Source organism: Odontesthes bonariensis, chromosome 24 (genome assembly GCF_027942865.1).
Source record: "Odontesthes bonariensis isolate fOdoBon6 chromosome 24, fOdoBon6.hap1, whole genome shotgun sequence".
NCBI lineage: Eukaryota > Metazoa > Chordata > Actinopteri > Atheriniformes > Atherinopsidae > Odontesthes > Odontesthes bonariensis.
This window is the reverse complement of record NC_134529.1, coordinates 9570077-9592575: the sequence shown is the minus strand read 5'-3', so window position 1 is coordinate 9592575 and position 22499 is coordinate 9570077. Positions and strand designations below refer to the sequence as shown.

Sequence of the window (22499 nt, the reverse complement as noted above, 5' to 3'; positions counted from 1 at the left end):
TGTGAGAATATTGCATCTGTAAGGATTAAACCTTCAGGTTACACGTACAATTTGGATTTTTAGGTGTGTGTTGGATTGTTATCCTGTTGTGGACGCCATCCTCTTTTTGTCTTCAGGAACACTGATGTTCACTTAAAGAGTTTGCTATTTTACAGAATAATTTCTTCCCCCTACCAGTGAAATGTCCCCTGTGTCTGTGCCTGCAATACAAGCCAAAAACTTGTTTCCATGAAGGTCATACTGTGCGGGAAAAACATAGCACCGCCACTTCTGTCTGTTAAATCTCTTCCTAAAGTTTTTTCTAGTCAATCGGGGGATTTGATTTCTCTTTTTAAGAATCCTACAAGCTGTACTCTTGTAAAACTTTATATGTCTTTCAGACCTCAACTTTACTTCTGTCGTCTACCCCTGTGTTCAGTTATCCTAATTTTCAGTGTAATAAGCAGCTACTTAGAGAAGCAAACGGCTGCTTTTTGTTGCGATAAGTATTGAGGTGTCAGTATTTATAGAGCATTTGCGTCTTTCTTAACAACTGTGAACAAGCAGTAGTCCGAACAAACTTACACAGGTCTGAAACCTTTATTTAAGCCCTGTAATCTTTCCCACTTAGGAGCCCAAACTCTTGCATGTTGCTCCTTTTTACAATCCATAACCATAGAAACATATATCATTGAAAAGATTTAAAAGAATGTTTCGTCTTTATGCCTATTTAAAAGATTTTAGTTTGATGACATTTTTTGACAAAGGTTGTATGATTGATTGCAATTTAAACTGCTTACCTGGTTTGTATGTCACATTATAAACACGGAATAGATGTATTTAAAAGTAAATTCCATACATTTACAGTCTTACTGTTTGTTCCAGGTAACCTCTCGTTGGACTTTCCGCTGCCCCGGCTGCCCTCAGGCTCTTTCACACGATGACTCGCATTTTCACGAGCGCCACAAGTGCATCAACTTCTTCGTCAAGGTTTACGGTTACATGCCACTGCTGTATACACAGTTTCGTGTGGACTCTGTGCTGTTTAAGACTCGTTTACCCCACGATAAGACCAAATGCTTCAAGTTCATTTAGCATGGCGTCGAGCGACTCCGCAGAGAGCCCAAAAGCAGAGTGGACAGAAGGACTGGAGGTATTTAAAGAGAACTGCAGCTCCCAGTAAAAGCAGTGATGAAGATTGATGGATGGATTGCAGGATAAATGCACAGGAGGCAACTTTGAGGCTCAGATTTTGCAGAGGTGGATCGACCAGTTAACCTTAACAGCTGTCGGCCGTTGGTCCACAAATCTACTGAAAATTTAAAGAGTGCAAGCTGAAAGGGACTACTGCAAAGATAATAAGCCTTTCAGTCACCCCTCTTTCTTTTTGCTCTTCAATCATGCTCAATCACCAACCACTAACGACAGATCAGTCATTTGCACCTCTTACCTGCCTGCTAAGCAAAGGAGGCGCTTGTACACAGTGTACAAAAACTCACACAGGTTAAAGTCTACCTGAATGTGCAGATGAATAACTGACAGACTGATGCCAACAAGCTCACGGTTTCAACTGTGAGCAGTTTACAGTTCCAAACTGTATTCTTGTACATGTACGTGAGAGAAGCACTGATGGTCAGATGTATTTTATTGAACTCTCTTTCTTTTTTCTTTTTTTTTTAAATCATGTTGTTTAACTGTGTACATTTCTATGTGGAGTGAACATTTTTCAGAACCTCTGCCGGTGGGAAATTAGAACGGGAATGGACTTCAAGTGACGTGTAAAACCGCTCAGCCCAATCATGTTGATGCAGCGCTCAACTGCTCATGAGGGAATTCACTTCAGCGGTCACCATAATGCCTCAAATCTTGTCCTGAAAACCAGCCATCACTTTGTCATTTGATTATGCGTAGGTGATCCGCCCAAACTTTTTTTTTTTTTATTCTGTGGGCTGTTTACTGTCTGTAAAATTGGTCCGAAGTTGAAAAAGTCAACGTTTAAAAGTAGAAATTATGATTCAACTGTTACATTGTCCATAGTTAAAAACAACATTTGCCAAAATATTTAAAAAAAACTAGGCTTTGATGTTAAGACTGTAATTATGAAGAATGTTATCAGTTATTTGTACGGTTAGAAATAAGGTAAAAACGTAAAAAGAACATTCTGATATTTGATGATTACACTTGTTTGCTTTCTGGTGGAGATCAGTTCATCTGTCCAATTGGCTGTTAATTCTACAACCACAGCAAACAGTTGGTGTGAGGAGGGGAAACTCGCCAAGCTTTGTCAAAAGGTAACAAATACCACCTAATAGCATCTATAAAGCTCATTAATAAATGTATTAATATCTCATTTTATTGGTGGGGTGATGCCTTGTGTCACAATATTTCTCATCTCTTAAATAGTTGCCAGGCAACCCTGCAAAAACTGCAGTTAATGGTCCCAGTCAAGAAATAGTCCAGCACACAACCACTCATAAACCACAAGTTGTCTCTTTGATTCTTTAGTTTCATTGTGGTTAAAAGAAAAGAGAGCTAATGCGTTAATATTTGGGTTTTATTGCTGCTGGCCCTGTTTTTATACAAAGCTAACAGATTTTACTGCGAGCATGTTCACGGAATTCTCCTTCAGAAAGCAAATAAGCATTCTCCCTGAAATGTAGAAGGGTTCTTTTGAATGTACAACCAGCTCTGGCTTTGCAGAACAATTAGACATTCCCCACCATCATGTTGTCTCCCTACATAGAGCTTTCTCTCCTCAGACAGAATCATCACTTCACAGTGTCGCCATATTGGTTCCACTTTGTCTTATACCTTTGCTTGATGAATGTTTTCTTTGCCAAATAGGTACGACGTCTGCAGCTTTACAGTATAATTTGCAGGGTGCTTGCTAAAGGGATGCAGTCAGGAACACCCATATCCACCCTGTATGGTACTTCAGTCGGACCACTGGAGCCTAACCTATTATGTATTATAAATCCTTCATTTGACTTTCTCAGCTGATGTAATCTGATCTAAAGACTACCTTTAAGAAGGTATTCAAAGTTTATTTTCTCCAGATGTGTTTTTTTTTTAAGGATGCTTTTATGAAACACAAACTCTCACTTATACACAGTTCATGTATATTTATTGAATATATTATTAAAAAAGATTTTTCTTTTTCCAACTGAGACATGCAATAGAATGACAACACATTGTAGTTTATTATTCCTAGTCGCACAGATCCCAAACTGATGAAGTAACTTCATAGACAATGAAAACATTTTGTGCCTCCGATTGGGGTGTTTTTGAGCCGAATCTCCACCTTCTCCAGATGGCTACCACTACTCTGTAATACCGCCAGTGAAACATATAAATACTGAATCAGGCCCGTTGACCTTGGAGAGATCAACCACGAGCCGTTAATGTGATGTAAAATGACCAAAACAAAGTTTCCGCTCTCCCTTGCTGCACCAAACTTGAAAAACCAGCCTGGCTCCTAACCTCCTCACACCTGAGCACTTTTATTTTAGCTCCAGGGGCCTCATAATTACCTGTGAGACTCTAAACAAGTCCTCGGGGCTCAGTTTGGGTCAGCTGGTGTTCCTCCCATACCTGTGGTTCGCCCCCACCCTTCAAGGATCTGTGGCACAGCTGGTTTTCTGTGGCTTGGGGCAGAATAAAAATGAAGGCTGCAGTGACTCTGCAAGGTGTACAGAGGAGTGAAACTGTAATCCTGAGTCTGATCACAGCTGTGGGGCTCCAGCCAACTGCAGCACTCTTTGTGCTGTAGCAGACTAATGACCGATGATACCGTCAAACATACTATTGAAGGCCAGATGAATGGAAATAAAAACTCAACATTGTTTTAAAGAAAAAAGACTCCTGTCCTCATTCTTCCTTTGAAAACACATTCCTGAAGTTACGAGTAGGTTTGTCCAAACCTTTGACCGGTACTTTAAATTGTTATGTCTGACATATTTAAAAAAAAAAAAAGACTTTTTTTTTAGCCATTTGTACAAGGTTAGCCTTGTATTAAGACTGCATGAAGAAAGAACTACTGATCTTGAACCCACTTTCATGTCTAAATATCAGAAGCTAAAAGGTTGCAGCTTATTTAATTAATGGAAGAAAACAACAATTTACCAGTTCACAGGAAAGATTACTATCTGTGTTTGTGGACCAGACTGTCTCCTGGATGGAGCCGGTTATTAGGCAATTTGCTGATAATCTAGGCCGGTCCAATGCTTGTCCAAGAAATAGTTGAAGACATAACCTGCCGACAACAATTTAAAAAGAAGATGAGACAGTTGTCAGTAAGCTACTGACTGCAATTGTAAACGGGCACTATAGTTAACTGGGAGTATGTTTTGGTTAGCTTTCCTTCAATGCTTTTAAGGTCTTCTTATGGACAAAATGTGTCCAAGACAAAAGCCACGCATGTGATAAAAGCACTTCAGAGGCTAATTCCTCACTTTAGGAGAGAAAAAAAACTGGGAGGAATGTTGGACATCTGGTTTTCATTAAATCCTGTAAAATAATTTTTCAGTTCATTAAGTATTACTTTGCAGAACTTTGACCCAGCCGGGGGAAAGTGAAGCGATGAGATGTGACCCAGACGACAGCTTTAACCCCGACTTCATTGGGACGAGGAGGAAGAAATATGCACCCCACACCCCTGAGCTTCAGCCAGCTGGAAGAGGGTTGCGTTCAAGACACTGAAACAAGGGTGTGGCTGTGAAGTCTTCAGCTGTCCTCTGGGGTATTTTCTGATTAATAGCTGCTCCTACAGATCAGAGTTTAAACTTTGTCCCAGATACGACCTTGCAGGTATAACCCTCACATTTCTGGATGATGTATATACTCTTTTTACATTTGACTTTATTTAACAAAATATTTTCCATACGCTTTAAATCAGAAAAATAGGATTGATCTTTTTTTTTTTTATGTAACTTTGTTTCCCCCACGCCAACTCACTCCACAGCAAACACAGCTGAGGCTGTCAGCACCGCTGCCTCAGAGACTGCCAGGTTTATTGGACTGCGCAGGCTTTTGCATATTCCTCCTCAGCAGGGAGCACCGTGTTTCTACATGAATGAACATGGCTGAGTTGTCAGAAGGCTGAATGGTGAAACGGGCTCAATCAGTATTGCACAGGAAAAGAATCTGTTCTTTGACACCGACGGCATGCAGAGCTGTAAAGAGACTCGGCGAGCCCAAGAAAGAAGTGCATTCCTCTTGTTTAAAGTGGCGTCAGATGCATAGGGTACTCTGTTATGCAAGACCACGATATAAGAATAAGAGCTGTCTTTGTGTAATACCCATATTACTGTTCGGTCATGACTGATACTCCAAGAACATGAAAAGGAAGATCAATGAATAGATCTTGCATAATGTAATGTGCATGTAAACACTGTACAAAGCATAGCTTTTAGAAATAATTGCAGCATGTTGTAGGCCTTTTGTAACAGTCCTCTCATGGCATTCTCTTTTGTCAGTGGCTACGACTCACAGAGAAATGTTCGGTATGCTGGTGGCAGCTGAAGCCCAGAAGAAATAGGAAGGAGTCTGCCAGTCCTGGACCGAGCTCTTTGGTCCAAGATTCAAAGACAGAAATAGTTTGGAAGTGTCTTGATGTTGTCCTGTAAACAGTTAAGTGTACATGCAGATTTTGCTGTGGGCAGAATCAGTAGAAAATAATCTGTTTCCTTCTGAACTTGCTCAGTTCACAGTCATAAAAGCGTTAGTCACTTTCAGTCTGTCAGTAAAAAAAGTTCAACGCCCCCCCACCCATGAAGTCAGACTTCCTGCCTCAGAGAAAAGTGGCAGATTAAAGGGAATCCACGCAGTCTGGCAGTGAAGACTGGGAAGCAATGCCTATTCTCACACCTGGATGTAAAACACACAAGAACACATCTTACATGGTGCTGCCTGCTCTCCCAAAGCTATCAATGTCCAGGGAACACTTTGACCGTAGGTTCCGTCTTTCCAAATCTTCTCCTATGTGTCGGTGAGTGTGTGCCAGTGGCAGACCTGCTGTCCCTCTGCCTCTCTCATCTCTGTCCAATGGGACTGCTGATCCTCGCTGGTGCTGTTGTGGCCCAGGGACACCCAGCCAAGCCTCTCCCTGGGCCTCATGCTGCTTCGCCGGCAGAACACCGAAACCACCAGCGACACCTCAGAAAGCTGAAAAAGCGCCACCTGGAACACAAACGTCTCCTTGTAGGTGGGGTTGGGCTGACCGCGGCACACGGCTGTCTTGCACTTGGTCATCTCCTTCCCCTTGGAGTCCAGCATGGTGAGCTTCACATAAGTGTCTGAAAGGAGGTGCGGGAGAAAAGGTGAGACAGTGCCATCAAGTGGTTGGAAGTGAGCACTGCAACATAAAATCCCAAGTGGGGAAGCATTTAAAGTGGTCGTGCGCCATAATTATCCAACTAGAAATGAAGGTAAATGGAATTTAGTTTGCCGTGCTCACAGATTTTTGTCTGAAAAACATATCGACTTTAATTTCCTGGGACAAGATTTTTCTAACTGATAAATTTCTTACTACAACTGCATTCTGCTGAGGCAGTCTTTACAATGTGTTCTACATCTATTTTTCTCGAATAAATGTCCAAAATACATATTTAAACGCTTATCTTACAACATTTTGTATTGTAAACTTTTATGCAAAACAACAAACAATTACTTAAAAAAATGCATACTTTATTTAAATGTTACACTTTTTGATAAAAAAAATAATTCTCTTCATGTAGTTGATATCATTTCTATTGTGAAATCTATAAGTTAGAAATATTATGTTATTACTGATTTCTATTAAAGATATATGGAATTTCACAACACACATCTTAAAAGACTAAATATATATCTTTAAGACTATATTAACATTTCCTCAAGACAGTAATTATCACTTCAGTAACCAACATGTACAAAATGTTTCTGTTTTCTTTATCTCTGTGTTCTGAAGGTTTTTTCCACCGAGATGTTTGTCGACACATCTTTCACAGCCTGACTTAAAGAACATTCTTTATTCGAGCTGTTGACAGTATTTTTATGGAGTGTATCTATGGAGTGATTAAAGATAGATAGATAGATAGATAGATAGATAGATACTTTATTCATCCCAATTTGGGAAATTGTCAAATCCAAAATAATGTACAAACTTGAATGTAATACCTCAACAAAATGCAACAAGGACTCTGAACCTGACTCTTGCCAATGTTTAGACATTTCTTCTGTAAGGAAATTATGATGTTTTTTTAAACCAAAACATGATCATGGTTGCGTATTTAGGAATAACATTTAAATCAATACTGTAGAAGCAAAAACTGTGTCATGAGACTAACTTGAGAGAAGTCTTTTTAAATGTAGTCACTGCCCTAATTCACAAACTCCCTGATAATGGAAAGGTCATTCATTTTTGCCTTACCTCTTATGATATACAGCTGTCCCCTCACGAAGTGCTTTACACAACAAAACAGACCATCTGTAGTACACACCACAGCACACGTGACGTTGGAAAGAAGAAAGAGATGCAGTTTAAAGAGTGTGAATTACTCCAGAAGGTCAGATTTCACGGGACCTGTGACGTACAGCAGATGCTTTGGCAGTATGGTTATTAAAAAGTTGGTACTGTTCCCAGGGGACCTTCAAATGTATCGAAACCCAATTTGTTATTGAAGCATTCTGCTGGAAGTCTTGGCCATCTGATTTGCCGAAACAATTAGCCGACATATCAGCAACCACTGAGGAAGGAGCCTTAAAAGGGTGAATATTTACAGCTGGCAACACAAGAAACAAAGGCTTGGACACGACAGCTTTTGTACTTACTGACAGGTTTATCTGACGCTGTGGTTTTGAAGTGGCTTCCCTGGATAACCTCAGCTGATAGCTGTCCTGTGGCAGAGTTATAGATGAGGCCCAGGAGGATCTCTGGCAGGGATGAGTCTTCAGTGGAGCGGTAGGACAGAGCCCCTGCACTGCGAGACACACTTACCATAGAGCCGCAACCCTGACCAGATTAAACACAGGGAGGAATAGTTGCAATATGAGAGAAAGTGCAGTGCAAACTCAGCACAGTGGAAGTTATAAATACACAATGTCTCCTCACTGTGAGTTCAGAGCCGGGCTCCAGGGTGACAGGCAGAGCGATCTTTCCCTGCAGGTTGAGTTTAGTCAGGTAGAACACTTTTTCCCCCAGGACTTTCTCCTTTTTCATCCGCCTGATGCTGTACAGGCGGAAGCGAACAGCATAGTCCCCGAGGGCCTCCTGTTCCACCCTGGAAAACTTGAATGTTTCCGTGAAGACAGGACACGGGCCCTTCTGCACACCGGTCTTAGCCCGCTGCCTCTTGGTGGGCAGGAGGACCACGTGGACCTGCCACGAGATGTTGCCTGTCTGTTTCAGAGCAGGGATGTCGGTTGCGGCAGTGACCGTGACGGCCAGCCACTGCTCACCGGAGTCGTACTCGAAAGCAACGTCCAGCGTGCCGTATTTGGCGAGGGGCTCGGGCTCATAGGCTGCGGGGAGCTGATGACCAGAACCGTCCTGAGTGGATAGATAAGCGAAGAGGGTTTGTATTTGCTTTCTGCTGCTGACTGTTTCTGTATAACTTGTGTGGTTTTGCCAAATTTCACCATTTAAATAGAACGATTAAAGACATTTCTCTATAAAATCTTCCTCAAAATCTTTTACAGGTGTTCCAAAGTGAGGAGAAAATGAGAGGTGGGGGAATTTATATTTTTTTATTGATGAAACAAAATAATTGGGCTTTTGTGGTTTGTATCAGAAATCAGGGAAAGTCGAGATGATTGCAACCAAAGTGAAGTTTTTACATCTTATAACCAGCTTTAATGACGGCTAATGATTGATAATGATGCAGAGGTGTACATCGTTTGCACTATTTATACTGTCGAACTACTTGGCAGTAAACTAACCATAAAAAGACAAAGAAAGAGGAACAAAGAGTAACTTTGTGCCCACCTCTGGACCCAGAACTGCAGTGCTGTCACTGGGAATGTCCTCCTCGCAGCCTTTGTTGAGGTAGCTTTCTGTGTCCTGGTCCACGCTGGCCTCACTGGAGCAGCGAGGGCTGTCGCAGTGCTGCGGGGACGATGCCCTCCTGGCCCCTCGCTCGGAGCGGGAACGAGAGGACACTCGTGTCCCCGAGCGCTCGTCTTGGTACGGAGGAGGCTGGAGCTCGCTGACAGAGGAATTTTTCTTTATCCTCTGGATGCTGGTAACAGCTGTCCCAACAGTGGCAGAGAGGGATACAGAAGGAGTAATGTGAGACACCTCCATTTTTGTACTGTTTATAATGCTTATCAGCGGCAGAACAAAGCCATTTCCCACTGTTCGAATTCATCATACAGCACCTCAAAACCTGGCAGCTTCATGTTTAATGCATCATCACATTCATATTCAGTTTCAGGTTGAGATCCAGCAACTTGAAGTCAAATAAGGAAATATAATAAAATACTTATCTCCTTTCCTGTAATTTTTCCTTTCCAGGAAAAAATAAATAATTTACTAGAAACTTAAATGACAACAAATACTATAAGAATCACTTCAAAAGCAAAATTTAAAGCCAATGCCTTTGACAGATGGATACACAACATCACTGTATCCATAGCTCACAAACACAATGTACTAAAACTAAATGTAACATCTGTTTTCTACAGTTATATCTACAGCAGTTCTTTTACTCCTACATGTCATGTGTTTATCTTTCTTAAAAAATTGTCTTCATACTGTGTCTTATTCATTCTAAGTGTATCCGTTTCCTCCTGGTTAGATAAGATGTTACATGAAATGAGCAGAGAACAGGTGTGTGCTCTCACTCTGTTCGCTGGAGGCCTCGCTGCTGTATCCTCCCTGCTCACTGGACTGTTTGCTCTTGCTGCTCCATGCAGATGTCGCGTTCTGCTGGGTCGAAGCCTCTGGGCCTTTCTCTTCTTCACTGTCTGACACACTTCCATCTGTGCAGGACATATGAGAACGCAAAACTTAACAAAACTTAACAATTGTGCTACAAACAGTAATGTGTTCAATACTTAAAGAAGTAAGAGCGAGTGTAGAAAGAGCGGCACACACCACTCTGAAAAGGTGGATTTAAGGGTAGAGGCTTGAAAGCATGACAGGTTCCAAGAGTGGTGTTGATAGAGAGGCAGCGCACACTCTAACCTTTGTTTCTTTTCTTTTTCTTCTTGCTTTTCTTGCCTGTGTCCTTTTTATCCACATCTGAAGCTTTTACAGATTTCTTTGAACTCTCCTTTGAACCATTCCGCTTCTTCTTATCCGACTTCTTCCTTTTCATTGAAGAAGATCTAGACAGCTCGGATTCTTCCTCCTTGTCTGTCTCTCTCTCAGCGCCATCCTCCTCCTCCTCTCCTTCTTTTTGCTCCTTCTGTTTTGATGGCCCGATTTCAGTTTCACGGCCAGCTGAAACAGCAGGTTTATCACACTCTTCACTTTGTTGCTGGGCAGCTAATTGGTCGCCGCTCTCATTTTCTTTTGTGTCTCGCTCATCTTCGATGGCTGTTGTCTCTGAGGCTTCGGCGGCCTCCTCTTGCTCTGCCTCTTTGGATTCTTCTTTGTCTCTCTGAGCCTTATTAGCTTCTTTCTCCAGCTGTTTTTCTCTCCTCTCTTTTCTCCTCTGTTCTCTCCTCTCCTGTGGCTCCTTCTCCTCTTTCTTCCTCCTCTCTTCTTCTGCTAACTCAGCCTCAGTCTTTTTTACTCGCCAACATCCGTCCCTCCACTCCCATTCCATCTGGCTCTGATTACACTCTCTCTCTGTTGTATCACTGTTGTTTTTTGAGCCTGTGTGACCCGCGTCTGAGTCTCGATTCATTTGCCACATGCTTTTATTACCAGCTTTGCCCTCTTGTGTGGTGGCGGCCTGATCCGACTCCTGGTTCCCGCTGTTTTCCCCATCTCCCTCCTCCTGCACCTTGTTGATAATAGTAGTGACCTGCTCAGTCAGCTGGTCGCTGACAGCATAAGTGGCATCGCTGACAGCGGTGGCAAGGTCGTCCACGCGACTGGTGACTGAGTCCAAGATGGAAGAAATCTTGACAGACGGTAGAGTCTGCTGGAAGCTCTTGAAGAAGGCCATCTCTCAGTCAGGGATTCTGTCACAGGCTGACCGCTAGATTAGCTCATCAGAAGCACTGACATGGACATGTGGTCGTTAGCAGAGTGAGGTTCCAGCACCCCAGCGTGTGCCGAGATGAACATGCACACCAAAAAAGTGATAGTAAAGATTACACTTGGCTGGTGTCTGGTGACATAATATGGGTTGTAAAACAGCAACTACTGTAAAAGACACAAGAAAATCCTAAAATTTTAGCATAATTAATATCACAAGTTCAGCGCATGTGTAGAAAAGATTTGTATTTGTAAAGAATCAGTGAACAAAATGCTTTTTAAACATCTGTTCACAAATTTGACCCCATCTTTATAACTCAAACTGATTTGGCGGTCACAACTCAATTACACAGCAAACTGTCCAATCAGAGGGCAGATGGGTTCACTGCAGGTCCTGAAGGGAAAACAGATTGTGAAGATGACGAGAGCATGAGTACGTCTGCGTCTCAGGTAGGTTATACTTAATGATACTGTGGGAACAAAAGGCGACCATTTAATGTCCTGAAGCACATGGTTACTTAACTCTCACTCTAACAAAGTTGTCCACGTTTATCTTTGAAGTTGTCCCTCACTTTCATGACCTGCAACAGAGCTGATGGCAACAAAACCAACTGCTCTCTAATTGCAGAGTTTGATTTGTGGTTGAGCTGTCATCACCCTTTGGAATAAAGACAGGGTCAAACTTCACCCTTTTAAAATTAGAGTGTTTTACACCCACTATTCTGCTCTGTATCTGTGAACAGATGTCCTCTAAGCTCTATTGTCTTAGTTTTTTGTGTCACATCAGTTTTTTCCCCTTCACAAATAAAAACATCTTTTACAAATTCTTTTCTACACATACTCAAACTAGAATTCCTTAGCTTGGCACTTTATTTCACAGGGTGAAATGTTGAGTTTAATCAATAATTACAAACCCTGGAATCATTTACTAACATTTGTGTAGAAGCTCAAAATATTACTGAGTCTAATTTGAGCCCAGCAGATGACCCGCTGTGGAAGTGGCTTATAATATTAACAAATTTGTCTAATTTCGGCTGTAAGAACCAGAAAAAAACAGCTTGAATAGTGGCTCTAACATAATTTGCAGTCATCAAAAAATACGACAAAGCAGTTGTGAAGAATGAACAAAACAACATGATTGATCAGTGTGGCTTTCTCAGGAAAATATCAAGCAATAAAATCTATACCAGCAAAGTCTGCCTGTAAAGTAGGGACAGAGGCATTAAAAGAAAGGGAAAGGTGATAAATGCTAAAAACACACCAAGAGGAACATGTCCCCGTTAAATGGGTTAGTCTGCAACAGGTTAGTGATGTGAAGTGTTATTAAAGGCAAACCCAGAGAGGCTGAATCCTTCAGAAGTAAGGAGTTAAATAGCAGAAGAATAACGAAATGCTAAATAATATTACAAGGATTTGGGGGGATTTCGTAATCTAAATTGCACAAATTAATTAAAGACTCTGCAAGCGTGGGACGAAGCTGATATTAAATAGGATGATCATCTGGCCATCAGGCAGCGCTGCATATAATGCAATTACAATTCTGTGGTTTGAATCACTTCCTGGGCTCAGGAAAACTTCTGAAAAGCCTTGTCAGAGAACGCAGCTTGTTGCTTCATCCTCAAATAAAACATAAAACTCCATCATGCAAAGAAAAATAAACAGGAATGAGCAACATCAGCACCTTCTATGGGCATGAGCTCGTTAAATTTAGACCGAGTTAAATGGCAAACTGTCCAGATGAATAAAGATTTAAAAGTCCTTTTTATAAATCATGTATGATGTGATCTCTTACAAGCAGCCCAAACGATGCATGCATGTGTGCACATGGCATGAAAGACTTGCACATCTACTGGAGAAACGCTTTCAGAGAAGGTTTTGCTTGTTTCAGCAAGACAATGAAAAACCAACATTCTGCACATTTTACATCTGCAGGACTCAGCATGGGCTTCCCTAAAGCATTCAGGGAATCAAGACAGGTCAAATACAAAATCGCCAACAACCATATTAATATGTGAGTAGATGCAGCCAGTGTGGTGAAATCTGTCAGCGTTGAGTACCTTGATGGTTGTTCTTATAGCCACTGAGATGGGACAAATTGTCAGGACTTTCCACAGACAGTTTGTTGCTGAGGTAAAGAAAAAACAGAGCCATCAACCCCATGAAGGCTGCAATGGAAGACAGGACACCCAGAAGCTCGGGAGAGACTGAAGAGGGCGAGAAGATAGAGAAAGAAAGAAAGAGAGACAGAAAAAACAACAACAATTAGACCAGCCTGACTAATACTGATAGGACTGTAGAAGTCAACCACCTTATTTTCTAAGAGAAAAGTTGTCTCATGGTTGTGGATAAGAGCCCATACAGATGGCTGCGAGCTGAAAAAAGCAGCAAACAAACCGATTTGATAGCAGGAATAATTATGTTTGATGATAGGCATCTAACATTTGTATAAAGCTCCTCAAATTTTCCCTTGACAGGGGAGAATTAGCTATTGTTTTTTTTAAACAGCCAGTGTTCCTTCCACTTCAAAGGCATACCAGATAAAATCTACAGCGCTGTATGTAGGCCAACCATACTTCATGTAACCGTGCAGCTCTGTGCTATTTTTATTAGAGCCTCAAAGGAACTGTTTCTGACAGAAAAGCAGACACTGTTATGCCAGAGAAACCAAACCAGGCCCGCATTTACGACACTACCACGCAGACACGCCACAGTGTAATAGATTAAGAAACGGCGAGGTTGGTGTACAATGAAGCATGAACAGCATTTCCAAAGATCAAATGCCTGAATGGAAAGGGCAGCTTCTGAAATAAAGGACACTGCAGGCTGTGGTTTCTGATAGAAGGTGTGAGTTTTTAGTTTAAACACTACAGGCACATAATGTGGTCGTGATAAAGCTTGATCCCAGCACATCAAAGAATATAACCTAATTGTTTTATCTCAAAGGCTCAGATGGGTGTTTTCAAGCGACCAAATTCCCCAAAAGGGATTTGTCCAATTACAGATCAACAACTAGGCATGACGGGCCCGTGAGGCTTTAGAGTGTGGTGAAGAAATATCGAGCAAAAGGCCTTGAAGACAAAAACACAGATTTTTTTTTTTTATTTGTTTGCCAATTTCTGCTCTTTATCTGAAACTTTTTGCCCTTGTACACTTTAGTTAGTTTTGCTTCCTGTCCCTCTTTTTCCTCACACTTAAGGCAGTTGATTACTCCACAGCTGTGTTCAGTCAGTCATTAGACTCTTGTATACTCCCCCCTGGTCACCTTTCAGTTTCCAGTCCTCAGGGAGTCTTGGAGACTTTTTAGTCAAGCTTGATCACCGCTTCAGTTCTCTCATTGGCTATGTTCACATGCACAGCAACATTCAGTCTATTCACCTTATTCTAAGTGAAATTACCGTGTTTCCTTAAGTTGCATATAGGAAATTCAATTCACATTCCCTTTTACATGTTACAGAACATGGTGCGATTGATGAGCTATGGTCACGGTCTTCCTATATATTTGCACCCATCCAAAGCATTCATTATTCTCACTCACTTATCTTTTTTAAAAGGTCAGATTTCCCAGTTGGTACCATTTCTTAATTTGGACTCCTGCATTTTATGTCAGTCCTGAAAAAGGGCAGTTTGTACAGTAAACAAACCTTTCTTTTATAATTATTTATCTGATGAAATAATTGACAAAGTACCTTAGATATTGGGTTAAAAAAACAAACAGTTTAAGTCATAATTATCTGATGGATTTCAGGTTATTAATGTTAATGATGAATCTTCCTCACACACCAGAGTAAGTCATAGGAGTTCTGCAGAGTTCTATGCTTGGACTCCTTCTTTTCACTTTATCTATATGAGACCAGATTAAACCACTCAAATGACACAAAGACCTGGATAACTGAATTTTCTGCTTCTAAATTCAGATGAACTGAAGTTGTTGCATTTGAACCTGAGCACTTCAGGAAGAAACTGTCAAGCTATGTAGTTACTCTGGGGCGCATTACCTTAGCTTCCAGTACTACAATGAGATACCTTGGAGTTATTTTTGAACAGGATCTGTCCTTTATCACACTCTTCACTTTTTTGGTCACATACAGGACTCACATATAAAACAGGTTTTCAAGGACCGCATTCTTTCGCCTTTGTAATATTGCCAAAATTAGGAACATCCTGTCCCAGGGTGATGCAGAGAAACTAGTGCACGCATTTGTTACTTTAAGTTTGGACTACTGTAATTCTTTATGAATGGGATGTCCAAAAAAATCTCTGAAAAGCATCCAGCTGATTCAAAATGCTCCAGCCAGAGTTCTGATGAGAACTAACAGGAGTGATCATATTTCTCCAAAGTTTTAGCTTCTCTTCTTTTGCTCCCTGTCGAAAGAATAGAATTTAAAATTCTTGTCCTCACATATAAAGCTCTTAATGACCAAGCCGCATCAATTCTTAAAGACCTCATAATCAGATATTTTCCCAACAGAGCACTTCGCTCTCAGACTCCAGGTTTACTTGTGGTTCCCAGAGTTTCTAAAAGTAGAACGGGAGGCAGAGCCTTCAGTTATCAGGCCCCTCTCTGTGGAACCAGCTGCCAGTTTGAGTTCAGGAAGCAGACACCCTTTCTATCTTTTCCTTTTTTATGTTAAAAATTCAAATAAATCTAAAATTATTTAACAACTGTAGCTGAACTGATCATTTGACAGACTAATCTTAGTTCACCAATTTTTTTTTCTACCAAAAAAAACCCCAACAATTTCAAGCTCCCGAGTTGTGAGTCTGGCTGTCACTATATCTCATTTGTCCTGTGATTTTTGTGGTACTCACAATAATAGTGTCATCATACCTATAGACAACTTGATAAATGTTGCTATCAAACTAGTTCATCTTATATAGTTTAGTTTGTTTTTTTGTATCCTTTTTAAAATTATGACAATTTTCCTTTATCCTTTGTAGTAATACTGTATCATGGAAATCATGCACTTTAGACTGTTAAATCAGACAACGTAAAATATTTGGAAACATCGTCTTGGGTTTGGGAGTATTTGTTCTTTGTTTGATTTATGTTTTTCTTAATTACATTTTTCAGAATGGTTACCTAAACAAATTCACTAATATTGAAAATAATTGTTAGTTCCAACAAAAAACTGTGGCGCGGTTCAAGCCAAGCGCATGGAGCTCATGGGTCGTGGTAGGTCTGCACTGAAGTGCTCATATAGCCAACTAACATCTGATTAAACTGGGCAACAGAGTGAAGGCAGGCATCTCCCTGAGCCCACAAATTACAACAGAAAAGAGGAAAACTGAGCTGTACTTTTTCAAACCTTCTGAAGACAAACTTAACGTATTACGGACAGATTTGCCTCACCATGGAAACAAGCAAGAGACCCCTGCAGCTTGAAAACCAGCACTGCCTGCTGCACACTTCCAACAAAATTCAAAAAGGTTCCCTGAAATGGCAAGAAAAGTGGATAAGAGAGCAATGTGGCAGCAGAAGCTTACCTTCTCCAAATGAATATCCTCTTTCAAGCCAGCTGTTCCAAAATAGATTGTAATTTACCACAGAGGAGGAATAAAACAAAGTTGTCCCGCTCTGATGTAATCCAACATAATAAATAAATAAATCCCTCACATTTAGCTATCTAAGCACTTGCCAGGCTTAGATATCAACTCTCATTGACAGCCTTAGAGCTGATTGAGCCAGAATGACCTACGCGGCCACGGGCCTGCCAGCCGTCTGTCGAAAACCAACGGCTTATGACTTTTTGCTCAAGGTTGTGCTGACACTTCATACATGGCCCTGCTCTGTAAATGTCAACGACAGCTGAATAATTTAGACAGCAGGGTAACCTGATGCCTCCATTATTCTTCCCTAGATAGTGGAGCACTGTGGTAAGCCGGCCTTTGAAACAACTTATATCCCTGTTTTCTTTAATGATACCCATCATCTTCAGGAGTCGGATATTTTCCTTAACTGCAAATAACATTAAAGTGGATTTTAAAACACTCTTCTTTCACCCTGCTTTATCCTCATTGAGTGCATGTACAATTTGCGTTCCTTAGCAGAATAAACAGAAAAAAACACAAATAAAATGGGTTTTTTTGCTGCTCGTGAACTGAGGGTGAACTCCAGACTCTGAGCTGAGCCTCAGGATTCAATCAGCCTGGTTTTCCAGGTAATGACTCCAACAAAGCTGCCGAACAAATGTTGAAAAGCAGCCACTGAACCATTCAATATGAAAACAGAAATGAATAACAGCCTCAGAGAAATATGAGCTTGTGTCCATGAAATGTTTCTGTTGAATAAAAACAAGGGGAAGTAATTACTATGTCAGGTATCTACACAGTTAAAACACAGATAGGCTAAATGTCCTTGTTGTTCATATACAAATATCTCTTCATATAATGACATAATTTTAAGATTTTAGACCACGGTGTATTTAAAAGTGGATGCGTGTCTGAAATGTGTAGCCAATCTGGACGTGTTGCTTACACATGGACCTCTGGAACGAAACAAACCCCCCCTCCCCACTAAATAAATCATTCAGATACAGATGCCTTCTTTCTCTGAGGTGAACTAAAACTTGATATGCTATGTATAATTCACAGAGAAACATTCTGTGTTCTGAGGTCTGTTAAAAAAAAGATCTAAATACCCATACATCAAGAAAGGCTCACAGTCAACAGCAAAGTTGGAATCTTGAGGAAAATATTAAGATGCACCAAGGGTCGTGCAACGAAACCATATAAAAATTTGAACAAGCATGCTTTTACAACTGTGTGGAGACACGTATTTACAAGGTCCCATCTGGTTGTAAACATGATCTTACTTCGTCTGGCACAGATGAGCTCGTGAACACCACAGTTTCTCCCACCACCTGGAAAACAGTGATATTAAAAGTAGGAAGTCAGATTTAAAATTAAACAAAAGAAAAAGATATTTCTGGTAGAACATATGCTCTATGCTCAGGTTAAATAAGCTGGCAGGTGTGCGTGTCGGCATGCATAAAGCTGATTGGCTGGAAACAAGTGGGACAACATAGCAGTTTTGAGATATTCTTATTTCCTTTACATGCAAATAGTTGGAAATAATACTGACATTTTAATATGTATAAGGGAATGAAAGTGGTTATTTTCATCTATCATAGTGTTCAAGAAGTTCTAACTTTTGGAGTAAGACATCTAAAGACTCATCCTGGACAACATTTTCCAGTCACTGAACTTTTCAATTTCCATCCCACTCGTGATTCCTTACTTTTCTACAGCACTCTCATTCACAAACGGTTGGAGTTAGGCGTTAAAGGTACGTGGTTAGGGTTAGAATTAATGTACAAGCTTAGGTTAACGTGCTCCAAAATGGTTCGACAGTTACAAGAATCTTTACGTCATGGTTCACACGTTACGCTATTCATGGGTCGCAATTCCTGTCATGCCACGTGAACGTTGCTCAACAGAAAAAAACACCCATAGGGAGACATTGCCCTCACGCAATTTACATTATAGCAATTAAGCAGACATTTTCATCCAAGGAGACTTACAAGAAACACCTTGAGGAGTCATGTGTGGTCCAGCATCTTTCCCAATGACACACTAACACTGTTGAGAGTTAGAGATCAACCCACCAACACTCAAGCAGAAGGATGCTCACTCTACCTCCTCAGACACAGCAGCCCAACCATGGACTGTGACACAAGTCCCACTGCTACATTTTGGACATGTGGACAAATGTCCCTTTCACACACTTTCTGGTAAGACTGGGTTGCATTTAGACGTCCAAGATCAAGAAGTTCTGGTTGGAACATTTTGCAAACAAAAACCGACTGACATCATATTCAACATATACAGGAAAAGGCAGCAATTCTAATCTAAAATAACTCAACGTGTATTAATCATCATAAAAGCAGAAATTATCACTTTGATGTAGTTTTTTTCTCTCTTTAAATAGCTTGTAACTCATAGTAGGCAGGAGTCTATAATTGAGTCCATAATGGAGCCTATGAATGACGCACCATGAACTTTTGTTGCACAAAACTATCAAATAGCTAAAAAGCTTGGTAACAGCAGTCTCATAATTATCAGCTGTAACATTACTGCCATGAATTTATCAGTTAAAAGTATGCCTTTCTCACAATCTATTCTTTACATTCTATGAAAATGTGCTTTATGTTTTGTGGTTTTACTGCACACCCACTGGCATTTACACACCATCTCTCTGTGCTTAAATATCTTATGATTCAAGCTTCTACAGTTAAGAGTGTAACCAGAGCACACCTTGGTTCTGAAAGTGCGAAGATTACGAGATTAATGATAAAACATGGTAGTAGTCTCTTGGATTATACATTCCCAAATCTGTACCACATGCATGATCGACTGGGGAGACAATGTTTTAAGTCTTACATGACCCAAAACAGTGAGCGGGGAAAACGTTATTCTGAGGTCTACTGCCTCCCTCGCATCACAGACTGGATGCTTGAAGTGGTCTGAGGTATTGACTTGGTGCCAGAGATCTGAGACGGACATACCTTCTCCTGACTAATGCACACAAAAAAGGTTTGGCAAAATGTAGCAATTCTTAAAGTAATATCACTGCTTCCTTTAAAATCACAGTGATAACTTACAAGAGGGCATTTCACACCAACAGTGGTGAATATTCAGCGTCCTCTTCTTCATACAAGACAGTCTATTAGAAATATAACACTGTGGTCAGGGTTTAATAGATGTTATAAAGCAACAGCTTAGTCCGAGGGCCAAACCTCGAAAAACAATATTAAAAATCCCAAGGGATGATCAGTTATTTTTTTCCAATAGCCTATCAGAGTACTTTTTATTTCTACTGTTTTAATGTATCTGTAAAGCACTTTGAATCACCTCGTTGTTGAATTGTGCTGTACAAATAAACTTGCCTTGCCTTGCCTTACATAATATTCTAATTAAACTGCTATTTCTTTTTGTGTTAGACATGCAAATGATTTATTCTTTCATGTTTTACAAAAGCAGTGTTTATACAGTGTACCCATCAAAAGAATACGGTAGGACACACCTAATGCACTTATTCAATGGTAATGGGCAAACTTTTGACTGAAAACATCATACAAAGGATGCAAACTGTAAAAGGAGAAAAAACTCATTTTTTTGACACATCACCAGATCTGATTACAGTTAAGGTTCTGCAATAATTATTTTTTTAGTTTTATTTCTTTCCTTTTCTGAATTTTATTCTATTCCTCATTTATTCTTTGAGCTTCTGCCCACGTGACTGAGGGTGCAAATAAATCCATCCCTGCCTGAATGTGTTTCAACTTGAAATTGAGGAAATGTCACTAAATTGTAAGGAGCCATCAAACAAATCAAACAAGTTAACAGGAAGATGTCATTTGAAATAACCTGGTGTACCCCAATATTTTTTCCAAAATGAAAATTTGATATACATGTCAAAATAAAAAATTAAAAAAAAGACTGATTTTACAGCAGGCTTGAAAGGTCAAACTTGCATACATTGCATCAGGTCATAATTGGTTAATTAGAAAAACTATTTCCTATTATATTTTAAACCACAAATTCCAGTGTATTTAGTATTTACTCAAGCACTGTGGTTACTTGAGAAGAACACGAGTACTTATACTTATTTCCTTCTTATTTATGCAACTTAATACTTCCTGCTCTGCTGCATTTGTCAAATATGTACTCAATAGCCACCTGATGAATGTAGATTTTGCATTAAAAACCATGTGATGAGTTCAGAAATGGAGTCAATGTTACATTCATCCACACCTGCAGCAGCTCCAGCATGAAAATGCTTTGCAGACAGTAACGCACCATGCACACATACACGTGCCCTCTGTTGTGCTGCTGCTTAGTAGTTGGAGTACTTTAAGTTAGTTCACTTAAATCGGATAATCACGTGAAGAAGTGCAGCAAATGGGAATAATCTTGGGACATCGAGATATAGCTACTTAATTCTTTAAAACCTTAATTAAAAAATCTCAGACTAGTGAGAGTGAACGGAGGACATTACATTTATCCGCCCCTGAGTTTCTGGTGTCCATGTCTTGGCACTGCTGGCAGGTCTTTAAACTCAGCACACCGATGCACGCAGGGCTGCACGTGACATTGTCAGATTCTGTCTACAACGGGACAGTAGCAAGGCACGCGCAGCACTTTAATGCCAAGTGACTTTCACCAAAACAAAAATCTCTCCATCGGTATGCGGACAGTGATATCCGTTGTGAACATTAACAGTTAAGGAGAATATCGACAGCACGTGCTGTCACAAAATAACGACGACAGCGGAGTGTTTTCGAACTCAAATGGATCTTTTTTCTGACGGGTAACACAACACCTGATTCCTCCGCAGCGTCGTCTAGTTCTAAGTAAAGTAGAAGTCATGTGATGCTAAGTAGCAGTATGCTAATATTTTTGGTTAATGTATTTAAATCAATCGATAAGGAGTCACAGGCGTGCCTTAATTAGGATTTTGCTAACGTCTGAAAAGGTGACTCGGCCAGTTAAAGCCGCGGGACCGTCTGTTTACTCGCCCATCACTTCACGTGCGCATCTCATGTATGGATCATAACGGTCCTGCATCAGTGCGGGTGTCCGCACCTCAGCATCAGCAGCCCTGGTTACTGCCAGATAACTCTGTGTCCCAGCTCTGCGGTTTCTCGCGGCGTACATTACAGATCAGCTGGAACCTCAATACAACATTAGATTTTTTCCCCCACAGCATTCGTATTCTGTCCCGAGCAAAGTTTAAGACGAGTCCAGCTGGACACCTGAGCCCGAGCACTTACCGTCAATCGCCATGATGCTCCGTCCCGGACTCTACCAACTGTGGGGGGGTGTGATGGAGGAGGGAGGTCATTCATGTGCCAGTGAATGGTTTGTGTGAGACACACTGTGTGAAGTTTCAGTGAGAAGAGCACTATGAGATATTTATATTAGATATCCCATATTCAAAAATAGAAACACCTTAGAAGTAGGACATACAAGTACATAGTGTGTGTTACAGATTACAGTTTGATGTATTATAGTGCCATGGGAAAGTGACATCTCAAACCTTACTTATTGTAGGCATACTTTATTCTTAGTTTTTATTTCCAGTTCACACTAAACAGTTGATCCAACTCACACGGTACTAAAATATAACTATAAGTGTATTTAAATGGCCGCCACTTTCCACTTAAGCTCCACTGCATTTCTGAGGGAAATTACTGTCCTGCTTTGGGTTTTGCATAAAGAACATCTGAAGTTTTATTAAGTATGATGCTTTGTTATAACAAATGTAGTTTCCATGTGGATTCTATTTTGTTTTAGTTATTCACTTTTAATGTAAAAATAGCCCTAATTTCAGTCTTCTCGTAGCTGCTTTTATGTGTGGATTTGTAGACTGATAGTTTAACAAAAGTAATTAGTG

At 40.5% G+C, this 22499-nt stretch overlaps 2 protein-coding genes across 3 annotated transcripts in view; one reads left to right on the top strand and one right to left on the bottom strand.

Annotated features, from left to right (window-relative positions):
- Positions 1-3829, top strand: part of extl3 (exostosin-like glycosyltransferase 3) — a 30611-nt gene extending 26782 nt beyond the window's left edge. Inside the window, exon 6 of the mRNA XM_075459887.1 lies at positions 865-3829. Within this exon, the coding sequence (XP_075316002.1) occupies positions 865-1074 (210 nt within the window). The 3' untranslated portion in view covers positions 1075-3829. The remainder of the gene's footprint in view (positions 1-864) is intronic.
- On the bottom strand, positions 2976-21899 carry syt14b (synaptotagmin XIVb). Of its 2 annotated transcripts, XM_075459889.1 has the most exons (9): positions 21877-21899; positions 17917-17964; positions 13162-13308; positions 9799-9936; positions 8942-9204; positions 8069-8506; positions 7789-7969; positions 7388-7444; positions 2976-6272 (listed from the first exon to the last, which is right to left on the bottom strand). In XM_075459889.1, the coding sequence occupies exons 1-9, from the start codon at positions 21887-21889 to the stop codon at positions 5956-5958; spliced, it is 1602 nt and encodes a 533-aa protein (XP_075316004.1). In that variant the 5' UTR covers positions 21890-21899; the 3' UTR covers positions 2976-5955. The 2 variants fall into 2 exon arrangements, with proteins under 2 accessions (XP_075316004.1, XP_075316003.1); XM_075459888.1 differs by lacking the exons at positions 13162-13308; positions 17917-17964; positions 21877-21899 and adding an exon at positions 10142-11283.
- Between the last annotated feature and the right edge of the window lie 600 nt (positions 21900-22499).

Bases quoted from the DNA above. Each gene is read 5' to 3' on its own strand.
- syt14b (XM_075459888.1), bottom strand. From the start codon at position 11,072: ATGGCCTTCTTCAAGAGCTTCCAGCAGACTCTACCGTCTGTCAAGATT. The intron at 9,205-9,798 runs GTGAGAGCACAC...CTGTTGGGACAG, and splicing joins CGAGGCCTCCAGCGAACAGA to CTGTTACCAGCATCCAGAGG. The intron at 7,970-8,068 runs GTGAGGAGACAT...TAATCTGGTCAG, and splicing joins AGCCCGGCTCTGAACTCACA to GGTTGCGGCTCTATGGTAAG.